Consider the following 19,752-nt stretch of genomic DNA (forward strand, 5'->3'; position numbering starts at 1 on the left):
ATTTGTTTACATGTTTTATGATTCCTTTTACTGGTTTCTGCATCTACTTTTCTGAAAATCAATACAGTGATGTAGACCCTAGATGAAGTCTGCCACTGTCATACTATTAATCATACTTTTCAGTAAGGTTATGAGTGTTCCCATCTATGAATATATTATGTAAACCATGCATTGCTTTAAAAAGACACACTTTTAATAAAAATTAATTGCAGTTAATAAAAGATAGAGTTAAAATGGGCAATTACATAGATATTCATAAAGTCTACATATAAAGCTACAACCTCAAAAGAATATATAAAACTCAGTAATATTTATCAATATAGAACTATAAATTTGATTCAGTTATGTGCTGAAAAACTAATAAAGCCATTTCTATTTGGAAGACATAGGTCACCTTTGAATCAAATTATACCCATGATAATATTTTTAAGACATCCATTGCCCACTAATTAATTATAAAGCATGAATTTTTTTAAAAAAATTAAAAATAGCAAAAATTCTTTAAACTATCTTTACCCTTTCAAAAACCTTAACATAGTTCTCTCCAATGGAAAACAATGGGACACAAAGGAAAAGAGTCCTAAAACCTCTCCAGTCCAATTTTCAGCTCTGAAGAGCCTAGACTGGTAGGGGAACAAATACTCAAAAAGCATCATTGGTCAAAAATAACTTCCCTAATACATTTTAAGATTCCTTTTCAAAATACAAACATCACTACCTCTTGCCCCATTGAATTGAAGACTATTGGAGACCACACTATAAATAACAGTAATATATTTAATCATATTTAAAGCACATTTTTAAAAGAGAGAGGGCAGATTAAGAAGAAAGAACTTGGGAACTAAAGCATTGGAGTGATCTGGATGCTCTAAGAGAGGCAGCTTTACAGGAACGTGAGAGAATACCAAAAACAAATCCATCTTACAAATTATAAGAATGAATCCATGCATTCCCCCTCTCCCCTTCAACTTATCTTGGAGCTGCCATTGGCTAAGTAATCTGATGTTCTACCTAAGTTACAAATAGAAGATATGACACCATGAGTTGAAACATATGTCTCACTATAATGTATACATATATAAATTGTGCAATATAAATGGATCTAATATGTTTCTTTGTTTAGAGTGTTAATGGTAAGCTATGACAGTTGGATAACTATCAGTACAGTTTTTCAACACTCTGAGAAGAAGAAGCAAGTTAAGAATTTGTGGTGTACAGTCTACTCCTCCAGCCTTCTCTGTTCCTGTCCTCAACTGTGAAATTTTAAGATTCCAAGTAATAGATTATATTTAAAGATTTTATAACATTTTTCAGCATTATACTCTGCTTAGGAACACAAATCTAAAACATAAGTCAGAAATCGCATGTTAAATTATTAGCAAAAACTATTTATTAAGTAGTAGTACTAAAATCAGGAAGAATATTGGAGTTGGAGGTTAAATTTCTTTTCAAGGCTCGAGCTATCTGTTCCACACACTTTGCATTTTGCATTTTTTCAAATAATTAGCTCTTGATGACAAGTTACTGGTAGTAAGGATTTAGAAAGTTACGTGTCTTGCAGTTGCTAATAGGACTGTAATGAAGCAGTCTTGTAGTTCTTCATATTGAGTGCCCTAAAATTGAAAAATAAAGGCACATTTAATTTTATACATGCAGATAATATATCCACATTTTCTATAAAATTTTTACATTAAAAATTTACACTGATATATTTGATGACATATTAATGATCCAGAAACAAAATTTGTCTCACAAACTTAGAAAACTTATCTTTTATTAAAGTCAGATAAATTTAGAAAACATAATTTAACAGGAGAAACAATTATGTAACAAATTTTAACTCTTATTGTCCAAAGGTTTATTCATTTTAAAATTAGGGGAAAAGAAGCTAAAACTAGATGTGGGATATTTGTAATAATGTAAAATCAGATTTCAATAAAGTCAAAGCAATTAAACAGACAAATATAAGTATTATAAGTACATAAGTATTATATATGCATTTTTAATCAACCAGAATATTTCCTGTTTGCAGAGAAGGTTATTTCAAAGCTAGGAGCAGAACTCTTAAGCCTCATTAAGATTCCTCACAATTAGCAGGGCATGGTGGCACATGCTAGTGTCCCAGCCACTCAAAAAGCTGAGGCAGGAGGATCACATATTCAAGCGTAGCCTCAGCCTTACTAAACTATAGTAAGGCTCTAAGAAACTTAATGAGACCCTGTCTCAAAAAAGAAAAAGAAAAAACGATTCCTCACAAATGCTGAGAAATTCCCTTTAAGAAATAGCCAATGATAGTGTATACTGTTAAAGTACAAATATCAAGTAGTTTTAAATAACTAGAGATAAGGTGCTTTTTACAAGGGAAGACAGGTATATTGAAGGTGCTTAGATTTCTAAAGTCACTCAAATTTTAATTTTTAAAAGTGTATACATAAATATTTTGAAGTCTAAAATTTGAAAATATTTTTTGACTCTTAGGCTAAATATAAGATATTCCTACCTTTTGACATTCAAACTCATTATACTTTCAATTGGTCTGCTTTTTGGTCCACTTGGGGGATGAAAAACCTTATCATCTTTTTTGGAAACCTCCTTTCCTGGTTTAAGCACATAAGGGTCAGTAGAATGTGATGGGTAAGGTTCAAATGTTCCTGCTTTCATTCCACCAGGCTACAAATAAAAATGAGTCCATTTAATGTGATTTTATAACATACTTTTTAAAAATTAGGTTGTGAATAAGTTAATAGATACTTTTGTAATCTATGAAGTTAGTTTTACATTTAAAGAAGTTATCTTTTTGTTTAATTCAAATACCAGTAAAAGGTCTCGCTACCACCAATTCTATAAGGCTAAGATATTATATTCCAAAATTTCTCCATAAAGACAAAAAAAAATTATAGTAAGGTACTATTCTCAGATGTTACCAAGCATTAATGTTAGTGAGTTTCATCAAGCTATTGCCTTGTTAGGGTGAGTCTATTACTGAGGAAATGAGACCCAGCATATATTTTGATAGAGAAGGGAATAGGAAGTCTGAAATTAACATGTGTGTGCTAACCAGCAGGCAGTGATGGGGTAGACAGCTCCCTCAAAAAATGAACAACACATAGAAATAGAAGGTGAGAGGAAAATGTGATCCACTTTATACTTTTCTTGTAGTCTAGAGTAAGACAAAGTGCTTTTCTACCTATACAACAGACAAATATTTGCTTTCACTTTTTAAATGGATTTGACAGGATTTTTACCTATATATTACATAATCATTAAGAAAATTCTAGTTATAATAATCCATTTAATTAAGCCAAAATACACATGAAAATTTAATTGATTTGAAAGACATGCTTATAGTTTTGCAAGTTTTCCAGACTGAGATTACATAGATTATTTTGAATAATAATAAGAAAACTTAAGGAAAGTAAAATAAATTAACTTGAAAATAAAATTTAAAAAATTTAAATGAATAAATTATAAATAGGAAAATATATATGGTAACTAAACCTACCAAATGGTTCTTTAAAGAATGAACTAAACATATGAAGCAATATTAGAAATAAAAATTTAAAAATAGGGTAAATCCATGCCTATGAGGAATATCAAAATATATAAAATAATATTTTGTAAACTTCTGTATTAATTTGAAACTTGATTTGAAATTTGAAATTTTGACTTAAATAATTTTTTAAGATCTTTTCATATAGTAATGTAAATTTTTCATATAGTAATATAGTAAATTTTTAAATTTGAAAACTTGATTTAAATAATTTTTTAAGAAAGTATAAATGATCAGAATTGACCAAGAAGAGATAGAAATCCTATAGAAAACAGATACAATGTAAGAACTGAGAAAGCTGACAAAGAGCAACCTCTCTACTTCCCCTGTGAATTCTGAGGAATGGAAATTGATGGTAATATTTAAACTGTTACAGAACATGACGTAAAGGAAGGAAATCTCCCCAAGTATTTTAAGATGCTAGCATCTACTTATACCAAAATAAACAAGGCACTCGCACACACACAGTGCAGACTGAGAACTTACCTAGCATGGACCAGGCTCTGGGTTCGACACACAGCACCACACATAAACACACACACACACACACACACACACACACACAAATGTTGGCATTTCATAAATAATGGCAAATTAAATATAGTACTATGTTTAAAGATTAATATATCACCAAATCAGATTCATTACAGAAATATATTTATAATATATATTATTCACCTTATAACTAGTAAAAAAGTGAAAAAAATGATGTAATATTATACCATTTGATAAAATTCAACATACATCTGATAAAATTGAATCTGATAAGGCTAGCAGAAAAAAAAATAAGGCACATTATTCTAATATCAATGGTAAAACAACAAATCCATTCTGAAAATGACACAAAACTTCACCAGAAAGGATTGATCAATTTATTCAATTTCTAAATAGCACAAGATAACATAATCAAAGTCAAGAGATCTAATAGAGTAGAAAAATTACTTTCACCACAAATGAAAAAAGGATACATCCTTACTGTATGAAAAGATCTTAAGTCAATATGGAAAGCACAAACACCCTTACAGAAAGTTCACAGGCAAATGAACAGGCAACATCATGAACAACCCCAAAAATGGGAAGGATATATGTAAAAATACATTCTATTGTCATGTATAACTAAAAACCAATTTAAAAAAAAAGAAAATGAACAGGCAATTCACAGAAGGAAAAAGGACAAAGGAAAACTAAGGTTTATAATTTGTCAGAGCATTTTAAAATTTTTACTCTCACTGATTATAAATATCTATAGTAGGGAGGTAGTTCATTTTAATCACCATTTTAAAAACTAAAAAGATGACTTGGAAATTTTATGGTTTTGAAAAAACCCAGGGTTAAGGTCTTGAGAGCTACTTGGAAAACTCACTGTAAGTCCAAATATATTTGAAATGATTAGTAACTACTTTATTACAAGATCTTCATTACATACCTTAGCCATGTTTTTATATAATTTTGGAAAATTAGGCTTTCATGATTCTTGGCATCCATACAAAGAAAAGCTTATTATATTGATGAGTAATAAAACAATTTATAGCAAGAGGCTATTTATAATGCTTTTTTTTGCATTCTGAAACTTTTAACTTACCTTTTTACCAGGAGAAGAGGGCTTAAAAGGACTTAAAAGTGATTCTTTCTTCTCTTCTTTTTTAATTGGAGGTAAAGGTTTTTCAGTAAAATAAGGATTAGTGTCAAAATAGTCCCTTGGGTAAAGATTTAACTTGAAAGGTGCCCCCTTCAGTAACCGATGATGCTCTTCATTTTCTTTCTGTAAATTAAAGAATTTGAAATTACATAGCATATACTATGCAAGTTGGAAATAAAGTGAAGACAAATCTCCTCTTAAATTTTAACATAAATATGTAGATTCTTTAGTGTATACTGCTGGGTGTATGCTGAGGTAGGAGGATCACAAGTTCAAGGTCAGCCTCATCAACTTAACCAGGCCTTAAGCAACTTAATGAGACCCTGTTCTCAAAATAAAGAAGTTAGAGGATCAGGGCTATAGCTCAGTGGTTAGGCACCCCTGTGTTCATTCCCAATACCAAAGAAAAATTTTAATAAAATAAATAAATAAAGCAGCTGGCACATTGTAGGCCCTCAATAAATGTCAGCTTTTACTTCTAAGACTAAAGAATATAATATTTGTATGTTACAATATCTTTAGCTACCTAGTATTCAAACAAATCAGAGGATTTATTTTTCCTCTTATGCTGCAATCTTTTCTATGGGACAATACCAAGTTATAAAAATGGCTAGCATTTAATAAAGTGCCAAACAAATCGTGCTGTGATATAAAACTTTTAAAAGACAACTATGAAGTGAATATTGATTTTTTTTCACTTTTTACAAATATGAAATCTTATATTTCATCAGTCAACCATCTGAACTGAAAACATTTGAATAAAATCTAAAATTGTCACGAGAGAAGACTAATTGTCACTACCAGGAACCTCACTATATTTCTTTAAGAATTTTTTCACTCCTCCTCTTGTGTGTCCTCTACCTTTCTGCAGTCTACCGGACCTTTACCAGTTTTTGATAATCTGCCCTGCCCTCTTCCATATCTCAACAGTAGTACTGACAATTTAACTATTCCATATATCCTTTGGAGTAGTGTTTCTGAAAGTTAGCTTTCATGGGAATCACTTGGTAATATATTTAAATTAGAAATTACTAAGCTCTTCCTTCAAAGATTTCTGTTACATAAGTCTGTTGTATGGTCCCACTAATCTGCAATTTTAACAGGTAACCTAAGTGATTCTGAGCATGATGTTATAAGGCAATGTTTTAATGAACACCTTTTTACTTATTAGAGTATGATCACTTTTTATGAGAATATTGTATTTGTTTTACCAACTTCTGACCTAGATAGTCAGTTGAGTACTGCTAAGCATATATGAGAAAAAGACCACCTGGAAGAATTAGAGGTAAGAGTGTGTGGTTCTCACAAAGTACTGTTTCCCACTAGTTATTCCAAAAAACTTTAAAATTCACAGAGCACTGGGATAGAGTACATCAAAAGACCTTGCCTCAACAGTGGATAATAATTACCCCTAGACTGAGCACTGCTCCAGTCCCCATCTAACAATTCTTAAAAGCAAGACCTGAAAATATCAAACTGCTTTTAAGTAATATATCTGCATCCCAGAGCAAAACTCAAGAAAATTTATAATACAAAAATATACAATATTCAACAAGGTAAAATTCCCCATGCTTGACATCCAATCAAAAAGCGCTAGTAATGCAAAGTGGAAAAATATGACCCATCCTTAGAAGAAAAACCAATTGCTCAAAAATAAATTCAGAACTAACACAGATATTAGAATTATCAGGGAAGGGCATTAATATAGTAATTATAACTATATTCCATATGCCCCGTAAATTAAGTGGAGACAGGTAAGATATTAAAAACATTCAAAATTCTAAAATAAAAAAAAATTAAAAGAATTTAAAAAACCTTCTACAACATAAAACCACAATTATGATATTTAAAAATACATTGGATAGCATTAACAGCAGACTGAAAATTTAGAATATATTAATTATCTTGAAGATATAAGCAATAGAAACTAACAAAGTGAACTATAGAGAAGAAATCAAAGAACATTTTTTAAAAAGTGAATAGGGCATTGGTAATTTGTGGACAGTTTCAAGAGACCTAAAACACATGTAATTGTAATCTCTGAGAGGAAAAAGAAGAGGGATTAGGAAAAAAAAAAAAGCTGAAGAAAGATTGGCTGAAAACATTTTCAATCTGATTTTTAAAGTAACTATCCAAAAATTTAATAAGCCCAAGCACAAGAAGTGTGAAAGAAAACCCCAAGGCATATGATAATCAAATTGCTTATGTAGTGATTTTTTTAAGTAGCCACAGAAAAGACATAGTATATACAAATGAACATACATGAGCATGACAACAGATTTCTCATCATAAATAATTCAAGCAAAAACACAATGGAGTAATCTCTTAAAATACTAAAAGAAATCAAATACATTCTTCCAATTACCTTCAAAAATTACTTTAAGAAATCCAGGTACACAAAATATCTGACATATATAATAAATTCTGAAAATGAAAAGCTTAGGATGAAAGACAACTTACCAAGCCTCTGATAAAATTACATTGTAAGTAGTTAGGTAGTATGTATGCATTATTATTTTTACAGATGAAAAGTAGTTTACATACAATTTTATATAAACTGCATAATCCATTACACAAACAGAACTGCTTATTTTCAAATGACAAAATGTTCTATCCAACTTAATTAAAAACTTTTCTTGGATTTGGACATGCCCCTTTGCAAAATTGGCCACTATTCTAATTCTCAGTCACCAATTAAAATCAGCACAGCAAAATTACTGAAGACTGCATGCTGAAAAAAAAAAAAACTAACAAAGGGATGGCCTATCTGTTTTAAGTACAAACTAACTTGACTTTTCACTACCAGCTTTCTTTAAATTACCCTGATACTTTTAAATTATGCCAGGCAAGGTGGTGCATGCCTATAATCCTTAGTGGTTTGAGTGGTGGAGACAAGCAAGTTCAAGGTCAGTCTTAGCAATTTGGCAAGGTCCTAAACAACTTAGTGAGACCCTGTCTAAAGATTCTTAAAAATTTTAAAAGAGTTGGGGATGTAGCTCAATGGCAAATTGCCCATGGGTTAATCCCTAGTACCAAAAAAAAAAATTATGTTGATCTTGTTCTAAAATTTTTAAGAGTTAAGATTTAAGCATATGTAAACGCTCCCCACATAACTAAATATTTTTGTTATATGTAAAATATTGTGTAAAGTAAATGTAAAAGATATTATGCCAGGATGTTTTAGTTTTTAGTTTTTCCATTTAATTCAGTATGCAGTTTTCTCAGATCCTTTCACTGTCTCCTATAGCTACTCATCCATTCTCTACTCTCCCCTTTCTCCCATCACCCCATAACTCCTCCATCCTATAAACTCACCCCAAAGACTTACCATTACTTTCTCACACATAAGATATTAGTGTGGGATGGGAATATGGCTAAGAGATAGGATATGACTCTTCCCTTAAAGCAGAACATAATTGATCAGGCCAAGTCAACATGTCTCCCTGAGGAGGCTGACACCTTGAGGTCAGCTCATCCGATGACGGGTAAGAACCATATGTAGTATTGGACAACCTAAGACAGGCACGGTTCCTAAGCCACATGCTTGTTATTTAATTAAACAGAAAGGGGGAGATGTTGAGAGCCACAGTTTAGTCAGAATGACGCCTGGCATTTTTGCCAGAGGGAATGGTTGAAAGGTGACCCTGCTCCAGGATTAGGGCAGCTCCGGGATTAGGGCGGATCCTGCTGGGAATAGGGCAGCTCCGGGATTAGGGCGGATCCTGCTGCCTTGGGCGCCTGCTACTTTGGATTTCCCGTTGAGTTCTCGCGGGGTTCTGAGAGAATTGGCGCGGAGCCTGGTGGAGGGAGTGTGTTCCCGGGAAGTGTGTGTACAGTGCCAGTGAGAGTTCGGGAATAAACAGTTGCTGTTTGAACCTACAAGGCTGTGTGGCGGCTCGGTTATTTGTGCCCAGCCAGACTGCGGCATTTGGTGGCCCTTGCGGGGAACGCCTGAAGCTTGGAGGTAAGTGAAATTGCTCGCCCATGAAGGAGAGCGAAAGAATGGGTGACCATTTCAAAAAACAATGTGTTCTTGTTTTGATTTATTTTGTTTTTATTTCAAGCTGCCTGTCCCTAGAACTTTCTCAGGCAAACTGGGGAAAATGGTTGGCTCAAGGTTTGAAGTTGTTCGCCTCTGAGGAACAGATAGAGATAGACCACAAATGCACATGTCAAGAAAATAGAAAAACTGATACAACGATTTTTTGTTCCATTTTTGTTTCATTCTGTTTTGGTTTTGTTTTGTGTTATTTTGTTGGGTTACGTTATCTTTATAATAGATCAGAAATTAGGAAAAAAACAAACCGAAAGAATGTTAAGTAAATTGTTAGAGGTCCAGACTATGGTAGATCAAGTAAAAGAGAAGGTCTCTCAAGTTAGTCAGACTGAAGTAGAAAATTTAAAGGAAAAGGGGCTATCAGAAAAAAAGTTACAACAGGAGGCTGCTACTAACACCTTTCTATCACCAGAGGGCTACCAACCAACAGCTCCACCTATAGAGACAACATATGCTGTGGGGCCCCCAACCCCCGTAGTTGATAGATGGGATCCTGAGACAGGACCTCAAAGATTAGCATGCCCTGTATTTGAGCAGACAGGAGGGCAGTGAATTCACCGTACTTTAGATTTCAAAACAGTGAAGCAGCTAAAAGAGGCTGCAACAACCTATGGTCCCCAAGCACCCTTCACTGTAAGCATGGTCGAATCCATTACCAACTTGGACATGACGCCAGCAGATTGGGCTAGCATGTGTTAAGCTGTGCTAAATGGAGGGCAATATTTGTTATGGAAGGGTTGCCAATCAGGAATTTTGCACGGAGACGGCTAGGCAAAATGCAGCAGCCGGTTATCCTCAGAGAAATCTAGATATGTTGTTAGGACAGGGACCTTATGAGGGTCAGCGGCAACAAATTGAATATGATCCTGCTATATATTCACAAATTGCTGCAGATGCGGTTAAGGCATGGAAGACTTTACAAGGACATGGAGATTTACAAGGACAATTATCTAAGGTTATACAAGGAGCTAATGAACTTTACGCTGAATTTGTAGATAGGCTTATTCAAACAGCTATCAGAGTTTTTGGGGATACAGAACAAGCAATGCCATTAATTAAACAGCTAGCCTTTGAGCAAGCAAATCGTTGGTGCAAGGAAGCCATTAGACCATGGAAACATGAAGATTTAAACACATATATTAAATTATGTAGAGACATTAATAAACAAGGGCAAGTCTTGGCAGCTGCAGTACAACAGGCTTTAGATGCCAGGCATCATTCTGACTAAACTGTGGTTCTCAACATCTCCAGCTAGCTGAGAGAGAAATGTAAGACAGACATGATCCACTACAGCAGGAAATAAAATTCATCCTGGCAAGAGCTGGGAGGATCTATCTACAGGAAGATGTGGAAATCTCATATCAAATCTCATATTATAATCGATAAACATGTCTGCTATTGTCCCAATTATACAAATAGAACAGAACAAAACTTAATTAGATAACAAGTAAATTCTCAAAGTCAACCAAATAAAAGAAGGGTTGAAAAATTAAAAATAGATTATTTTACCTTAAAATTTTGTCTTGCTGCATCATATAAATCAGAAGAGTGTGAAAACTGTTTACCTATGGTAATATTTGCATAGCTAAGGAAGGGAAATAAGTAATGGTGACTTCAGGGTTCAGAAAGTTTATTAAATTTTAAAACATGATATGAAAACATTAAAAATATCTTACCCATATCCGGTTCCTTTCTTTCCTGGGTTTGTGTATAAATTCTTTCCAGGTGGCATATATTGTTCCCTGGGTTTGGCCTGTGCACTGAAGGATGGGACTGGACCACCTATTGTTCCATAGTAGCTTCCTAGTCCACATCTTAAATACAGTTATTTTTTAAAAGGAAAAGGTTAAAATGGCTAACTTAATGTTACATATTTTTGTATAACTTTTTTAAAGACTGAAAAAGGAGAAAAATAGGTGCTTTAGTAACTCCAGTGAGAAAAAAAAAATCAAGCTTTTTAGTATTTAACTAGATTTTCCTCATTTTCAAGGTTATAAATTCCAAGATATGTTTTTAACATTTTTATATTTATTTCAAATGTTCCATGTAAATACAATTTCACAATCTTTAGTAAGTTAGAATAATCCCCATCCATTCAGAAATTACACAAATCTCTAGGCACCTTAACGCAAGTTAGCTAACAAATGGTGAATGTCTTTTGATCATCCACTCCTTAAAAAATACACTTTCAAAACTACATATTTGAAAATATGTTTCACTGCTGATGGTAAAGTGAATCTTATGGAATTTTGGTGCTATTTTTTTTCTTTTTGGTTTACACTTATTAGTGTAGGAAAAAATTAACCAATCTTTTCTTCAATTTTAATGTTAGATTTTTCTAGGGACACAATATATAATCCAGCTATTTATTGCTCAGCCCTTTATTATTTTCACAAATGTTTTCTTTAAATTTTGCACAATCAAAACAATAACTACTGCTAATCAGTTATCATTGAAGTAAACAAGTTGTAATCATCAGAAAATGGAACATTGTTATAAGAAGATGACACTATGCATTCATGTTTAAATTTCAAAAATCAGAAAGACATAAACATTGATTACTCATTATCTCCAGCCTACAAATAAAGGTTCCAATTAAGAGAGATTACTTATTTTCATTAACCCTTCCTTATGAACATATATCATACATTCTAAAATACAATAAGGAAGTAGAGCAGTGATATTGCAGAGAAAAGGACAATTATGGAAAAGCATGATTTAATTAGAATGTGATGTAATGCCAACAATGTAAATCACTACATTCAGAATATATTAAATGCCTATGATCAGGAGGAGAGTGGATAGAGGGAGGCTGGATTTGATTCATCCATGATGTATACATGTGTTGCACTATCATGCTGAACCAAATTAATATGTATAATTAACACATGCTAATCAAAAATAAAATATTTTAAAGTCCAGCAGAGAGATTAATAAAATAATCATGAAGATAAAAAATATGCCTATGGTTCCATAATTTGGTTTTGAATAAATGCCTATATGAGGGCTTCTTATGCTACCAATTTCTCTTTTTCAAAATACTTTTTGTTGGACTGGGGTTGTGGCTTAGTGGTAAGCGCTTGCCTTGAACATGTGGGGCACTGGTTCGATCCTCAGCACCACATACATAAAAACAAATAAAAATAAAGATATAAAAAAAAGAAATACTTTTTGTATGTCACTAAATTAGAGATTTTTTTCACATGTTTATAAGCTTTAAATAAAGGAAGCTAGTCTACTATCATATAATTTTTATTTCTTGGCTGGCAAATCAATATAAACATGTTATGAACTAATGTATCAAGGTAGCAATTCTCAATTATTACTACCTGGGTTCATGTCGATCACAAGTGGGAAAAAAGACTGAAAATCAGGAAAAACTTATTTAAAAAAATAAAATATATATTACATTAAAAAGGAATGAAGTATCTACAAAGAAAAATAACACTTTTTAAAATTTATGTCTAAGTAGAAATGAATAAGTCTACAAAACAGTGGTAATTTTAAACTGTAATAATATTCAAGTCTAAGTGTAAAAAGGAGAAAAGTTTAAAAAAGAAGAAACTTAATGACTACAGCAAAGAAGAAATCCCCCACTCTTAATAAAGACAATAATTTTGGCTGAGAAGTCAAGATTACCTGTTAGAATTAGAAGGATGACTAAGTTATAGAAGTAGAGCTTCACTGTTCTCAAGAAAAATTAGCAAATTAAAAAACAAATAAAAGGGAGAACAGTAGAATAGAAGAAGAGGATGGGAAGGGAGGAGAGGGAAAGGGGAGGTACTGGGGAATGAAACTGATCAAATTATACTGTGCACGTATGAATATAACAAATTCCACTGTTACGTATTATTATAATGCATCAGTAAAAGAAAAGAAAATATAGCAATGAAGCACAAAGTTAAGTTTTATCAATTCCTATCTACCATCTATTTTGAATTGAGAGAGTCCAAGTTACTGAGTGTGGATGAAAACCATATTCTATATTACATAGTATAACATACATGGTCTTACTTAGTAAGGTAATGATTTCATGGTAAGAAAAAAATATACTTTCACATTGATAACTGTTCAAAATTAAAATTTTATTAATCGCCATGAGTGTATCTTCACAGCAATTTAAAAATAATATATCTTTTTTTAAAGAGAGAGAGAATCTTTTTTTTTTTTTTTGTAGATGGATACAACACAATGCCTTTATTTTTATGTGGTGCTGAGAATCAAACTGGGGTCCCGCCCGTGCTAGGCCAGTGCTCTACCACTGAGCCACAATCCTGGCCCCATAAATAATATATCTTTGATAAATTATGTTTTTTCAAAAGAGCATTTCTCCCATGCACATTTTTTATTTATACTTTTTTAAAGTTTTTTAACAACAGAAAAAATAGTCCAAAAAAAAAGAACAACTCAAGGCAATTCTTATTCCACCTGACTTTTGCAAGGTTTTTGAACAAATTATTTTTATTATTTAATGGCTTTTATTGTCTAAACACATAGAGAACAGTGATATAATAAAAAAATTACTATAATAATGAGATTCTATTTTAAATTATCTATCTAAATCATCCAATATAGTTGTTTCCACCTAAGACAAACCATCCAAAAAATCCTACTTAAAAAATTAATCTTCCTGGGCTGGGGTTGTGGCTCAGTGGTAGAGTGCTCGCCTAGCATGCATGAGGCACTGGGTTCGATCCTCAGCGACACTTAAATATTGTGTCCACCTAAAGCTTAAGAATAAATATTTTTTAAAAATTAATCTTCCATAAGTAAGTCCTATAGAAAAATAAACATTTTCTTTAGATGAAAGAGATAAAGAAGTAAGAGATATATTTAAAACTCCCCCCTCCCCCACCTCCCAAAACACTTACGGTTTTTTATCTCCACTACTCGGGAGAAAGGCTTTGGCAAGATTTTTTTTGGCTTCTTCCATCATATGCCGTCTTCTCACTTGATTTAGATTTACATAGCCTTCGCCTTCAAAAATCCTTGCAAATTGGGGATCAAAATAACCTGCCTGGAGATTTGACATTTTTTTGGTTCCCCCAGGTAGAATCTGTCTATTTTTGCTTGCAGCCTCATTAAAGGGTCCTTTAAAAATAAATTAGCCATACTATAAATTTGAGCTGTCTAGTAATTAAGGACATAGAGAAAACAGAAAAGCTTCCAAATGTGATTTGTGCCAATTCTGGGTTTGAGCTCTAAAATAAATGTTGTTTAAAATGTTAACTGAAAGCTCTGTGTTAATGGCTAACATTAAGACCTGAGAGGATTCCATTAAAATGTTGAACATGATCCTTGTGATACACTGTGAATTCTGGAACTGGAAGAGACTTAATAGTTATTTTACCCAATGTTCCTCTGGCTACATACTAGGAAACTGTTTGTGTGCTTGTATGTAATGTCAATAAGAGCATGTGTGGAGGTTGAAGAGAAGGCTGGTATGTACTCATATTGAACAATTCACCTCCTGGGTATATGCTCAAGACAATGAGAGCTAATGTCCTCTAAAAAATATGAACAAAAATGTTCACAGTAGTTTCATTCTTAATAATTAAAAACAAGAAACAACTCAAATGTCTACCTATTGAACAGATTTTTGTGGCATTTCACATCAATGTTTATAGCAGCACAATTCATAATAGCTAGACTATGGAACCAACCTAGGAGCCCTTCAACAGATGAACACAGTATTACTCAGTCATGAAAAAAGAATGAATTTACCTCAGTTGCTGGTAAATGAATGGAACTGGAGACTATAATGCAAGTGAAATAAGCCAGACACAGAAAGTCAAAGGTCAAATGTTGTCTCTGATATGAAGAAGCTATTCTAAAACAAGGGTAAAAGGAGGAGGGAGGGAGGGGGAGAGAGAGAAAGAGAGAAAAGAAATGGTAGGAATTTCATCAAAATAAAAGATCAGGGGAGATGAAGAAGGGGAATGAGGAGTAGGGAGAGAATAGGGAAAAACAGTGGAATGAATATGACCTAACTTTTTAATGTAAATATATGAAAACTACAGTGAATTTCACCACTATGTATATCCACAAAACATTAATATTTTTTAAAACATAAATAGATGAGTAGAGTAGAAGAAAGGGAACAGGGGGAGAGGGATGGAGGAGGGGAGGGTAAGGGTAAGTACTGGGAACTGAATTGAAGCAATTTATAGTCCACCCATTTACAATTATGTCAAAAGGAATCTTGACATTATGTATAACTATTATGAGTCAATTAAAAAATTGTAGCATTTCTACAATTGAAATACTAGCACACATTTTTTGAAGGCTGCATTTGCAAATATTTAGATCTTTAATAATTTGGTCATAAGAGGGCTTAATTTAGGAAGTCTTTCCAAAATATGAAGAACTTGTTGAAGTGCATACAACTCTTATTTCAAGTTGAAATATAAATATAAATAAAATTTATATTTTATTGAAATATAAATTTTCATCACTGATTTTTTAATTTAAATTTTGAAAAGGTAACATTTTCAAATAGTTTCAAATTTGATAGAATAAACAGCCTCACAATAAATTTTCTTCCTGTACTTGTCCATGAAGTTCCTCTCCAATGGAACAGGCAGTGATATTAATTTTGTCTTCCAGAGAATGTCCAGTCATGTTTGAGTGAATAGTCTCATTTTAACATTTAACATAATAAATACACTGTTTTCAATCTTGTTTTTTTATTTAACAATTATTGTTGAGATGGCTACATATCTGTGCATTCTTTTTTGTCACACAGATGTTCCATTTGGACATCCAAATGTTTAAATGAGATATTAAAAGTGTATATTTATTTTAAGTCTTTCTATTATGATTTTCCTAAAAATCCCCTCAGCTATTCATACAGCATTTCACTTTCCAGGAAAGTGATAATGGATAGCCTTCTTAGATGCACATTTAGAAAGAAGTAAAATCACCTATGAGGACAATAAATGAGGACAAGGTAGCCCAATAAAATGAGCTTCCCATTCTTATAAATTAAGTTCTCTCCTAACTATTGCAATGTCGCAAGTTAGTCAACTTTAGAGCTCAATACTTTAAAATATAGACCATTAAAATATCATTTTTAAGTTAAATTAAATATTTAATTTAAAAATTTAGGTAATGATCACTAATTTGCCCATAAAGAGTACCCAATACACTTACGATTAAATGGTGACACATATTTATCACCAACAGTAATATATTCCATCTCACTGAAGAGGCCAATCCTCTCCATATCCGTTTTTCCTCCTTCTATAGGCATGGTTGCTTCTTATGGTGGTAACTTCAAAAGTTTCTTTCTTGTTGCTTCGTTTATAGCAAAAGCTTACTTTTACATTGAGAAAAGGGGGAGAGTAGCCAAAAAGCAATTATTAAATTTCAATCCACATTATTTTCAGTGTAAGAGTTTTAATATTCACTATAAAACAACAGTCTCAAACTAAGTAGAGAGAAATCAACTCTGTGGAATACTAGAACACTGAGATTTAAAATTGTCTCTTGACTCTTCATGTAAAGTGCCCATAATTCCAAAGGAATGTGTGTGATATCATCTGCCATTTCTCTGTTGGAAATGATAAAATTATTACCATAAAGTGTACTATAAATATGTATAAACAATCTCCTTCATTTGAGAAGTTCAATGTAGATTCAAAATCATAATTATATAAGGTAAACATTTTGTAGTTTAAATGAGATCAGGCACATTCAGAGTGGTATGATCCCAGACTACACATTTGATAGTTTACATAAAATGTTCCCCATATTGAAAATTATAACAGTTTTTCAGAATGCACACTGCATATAGGTCTTGCCCTGCTGACCTTGGGTTTTTTTTCAAGTTCAAATTAGTATAAGAAATGTGCTACTCATAAAATTAGTTCCTAAAGAGAATGAGGGAGAGGACAATTGTTTAAGGCAAGATGAAAACACAAACAAAACAAAAAAATCCACAGTGAATTCTGAAGATTTGTTAAAAGGCAGACTGCAACTTTTTAAAATAATCACTTCAAACAAAGGAGAAATGTCACATTAAACATGTAAGTATTAACTCAAAAAAAAAAAAAAAAAAAACCAAAGAGCTAAAGAATACTTGCTTCCATTCATCTGTTATGGCTTGGATATGAAGTGTCCCCCCAAAGCTCCTGTGTTAATGAAGGAATGTTCAGAGGTTAGATGATTGGATTGTGGTGGCTGTAACCTAATCAGTTCATCCTAGATGGAATGTACTGGGTGGTAAATGTAGAGTGGGGCCATGGCTGGAGGAGATGGGTCACTGGGTATGTGCCATGAAAGGGTTCATCTTCCTTGTGGCATCTTTCCCCCTCTATGCTTCCTGACCCCACTATATAACTGAGCAGCTTCCCCACAAGTCCCAAATAATCTTGTTCTCTAATAAACATTTCCTCCTCTAAGTTGTTTTTGTTAGGTATTGTCACAGCGAAGCAAAGCTGATTAAAACATTACTCTAATGTTTTTGAGCTATTTATTTATTCATTTTTCTTGGTGCTAGGGATCAAATCCAGGGCCTTTCACATGTTAAGCAAGCACTCTACCACTGAGCTACATTCCCAATTTTTCTACGGAAAGTCTTTTTCCAGGGGTGGTATTGGGGAGAGAACTTAGGGCTTTTGTGAATTCCAGGCACGTGTCTCCCATGAGCTACATTCCCAGCCCCTACATCTTTATGTATTTAAGCAACTATTAGGAAGTAGGCACTGGGCATACATTAGTGGGGGGAAAAAAACTTTGGTTTATGCTTCTTGGTTTATAATCCAAGGTAAGAGTCTTTTATCTTTAATTTAAAGCAAGCTGTTTCAATGACTCAGCAAGCTTCCCTATTTGGAACTGTGCTTATCTGTGTATGAGTCATTACTTAACTTGTAACATCAAAGGCCTAAGTGAAGATTCAGCCTAAAAATACAGCTTGAGAAAATACAACACACTTTCCCTATCCCACCTCTTCTTCTGATCAGGTATGTCTGGAGACTACACATCAGTCATTAGGGGTGTACTATATGGTTTACAGTTTATTTCAAGCTCCACCCCAACTGACCAACTAACTAGAATCCTGTGCTGCTACAGGGGTTCAAATCCTTAATGTGGCCCACCAGGTCCATTATCGGCCAGCCTCATTAGTCACCACCGGAACCTACTCCCTGGATACTTGGCTGCACTTGTCTAATTTTCAGGTTGGGCTTTCTCACCCGCAGTCGCCAGTGCATGTTTCATTTTGGTATGTCAACCCCTTTCTTTCTGTCACCCCAATAAAACACTGATCTTCCTATTGCTCAGTTTGTTCATCATTTCTCTAATACCCCTCATCATAGCTGCATGTACATCTCCTTCCACACCTTCATCATGTTATCTAATAGGTCAACATTTTATATTTTTGGTGTAGGAATTCTTTGTTTTCCCCATTTTGTTTCAGCTAAAATGCTGACTCCACAAAAGCAGGAACTGTGATATGAGTTTGGTTCATCTTCACCAATTTTTTTGAGAAGGGAGTCCTCCTTTGTTGCCAGGGCTGGATTCAAAACTCTTAGACTCAAGGAATCCTCCTGCCTCAGCCTTCCAGTAGCTGGGATTGCAGGTGCACGCTACCTCCAATGGCTAATTTGGTTCATTATTGTGCTATTATTCCCAGTACACAGCATCTGGCACCCAGTCAAGTGAGCCACAAAGCAAGGGAAGGAGAAAAGTTCTTGCCCTTAACTTTCTCACTACTTAACTCTTCTTGAGCTACAGTTACAAAATCATTCATTCATTCATTTAACAAATACTTGGCAAATCCCTCCTCCGGGGTAAGGCTCCCAGGTAATAGCAAGGAAAACTGAGACCTAAAAAAGGAATAGATCCTACCCACCCCCCTCCTCGGGAGCTGACAATCTGCTAAGGAAGAAAATAAGTACAAGGCAAGTGGAATGCGGCGGGTTCTCTTCAAAAGGCATGGACAAAGTGCATAGCGGGATGAAGAAGGAGCAGAAAACTTCTGGCTGAGGCGATGATGAAATTATTTCCCATTAGGAATAAGAAGGCTTGGAGTAGACAGGTATCTAGGGGACAACACCTGGTGTCTGCGAGGAACAAGTCGCCTCTCCGAAGGGCACCTGATCCGACAACCAAGATCAGATCGTCCCAGCTCCGGTCCGGATTTACTGCGCTGCAGGAGCAACTAGGCTCCGCGTCGCCCTCCCGCGCGCTAGAGATTCCCGCCGGGCGCGCAGGCTGCGAAAAGACTCCGCACGTTCGGTGCACCGCTGGGGCTTATTGTGCTGCGTTGCCCCGGGTACGGGAGAAACTATTCCAAGTAGGCTAAGGGAGGACACGAGGAGAGTTCCAATCAGCATAGGAAAACACACGGGACGACTTGTGAGGGTCTATAGGATACAAAAGACTCAGTCAATCCAATATATCGAAAAAAGTCTTTCGTTTCCCATCCTTCTAGCCATCGGCGAGGAGATGTAAAGTGGTACGTTCTGTGACGTATTGCTACCGAGCATGCTGGGAATTGTAGTC

At 33.9% G+C, this 19,752-nt stretch overlaps 1 protein-coding gene across 4 annotated transcripts; it reads right to left on the reverse strand.

Moving 5' to 3' along the window:
• Positions 1 to 449: 449 nt before the first annotated feature.
• On the reverse strand, positions 450 to 19,459 carry Cfap96 (cilia and flagella associated protein 96). Of its 4 annotated transcripts, XM_027927204.2 has the most exons (8): positions 19,304 to 19,459; positions 16,399 to 16,564; positions 14,118 to 14,337; positions 10,923 to 11,060; positions 10,756 to 10,831; positions 5,133 to 5,312; positions 2,501 to 2,670; positions 450 to 1,613 (listed from the first exon to the last, which is right to left on the reverse strand). In XM_027927204.2, exons 2-8 carry the CDS (start codon positions 16,496 to 16,498, stop codon positions 1,565 to 1,567), a joined length of 933 nt encoding a protein of 310 aa, XP_027783005.1. In that variant the 5' UTR covers positions 16,499 to 16,564; positions 19,304 to 19,459; the 3' UTR covers positions 450 to 1,564. The 4 variants fall into 4 exon arrangements, with proteins under 4 accessions (XP_027783005.1, XP_071465338.1, XP_071465339.1 ...); XM_071609237.1 differs by lacking the exon at positions 2,501 to 2,670; XM_071609238.1 differs by lacking the exon at positions 19,304 to 19,459 and having other exon boundaries at positions 14,118 to 14,263; positions 16,399 to 16,513.
• Between the last annotated feature and the right edge of the window lie 293 nt (positions 19,460 to 19,752).

This window comes from Marmota flaviventris, chromosome 3, assembly GCF_047511675.1.
Source record: "Marmota flaviventris isolate mMarFla1 chromosome 3, mMarFla1.hap1, whole genome shotgun sequence".
NCBI lineage: Eukaryota > Metazoa > Chordata > Mammalia > Rodentia > Sciuridae > Marmota > Marmota flaviventris.

Bases quoted from the DNA above. Each gene is read 5' to 3' on its own strand.
- Cfap96 (XM_027927204.2), bottom strand. From the start codon at position 16,498: ATGCCTATAGAAGGAGGAAAAACGGATATGGAGAGGATTGGCCTCTTC. The intron at 5,313-10,755 runs GTAAAATAATCT...TTTAATTTACAG, and splicing joins CAGCAAGACAAAATTTTAAG to AAAGAAAATGAAGAGCATCA. The intron at 2,671-5,132 runs GTAAGTTAAAAG...TTTTATTTGTAG, and splicing joins CCTCTTCTCCTGGTAAAAAG to CCTGGTGGAATGAAAGCAGG.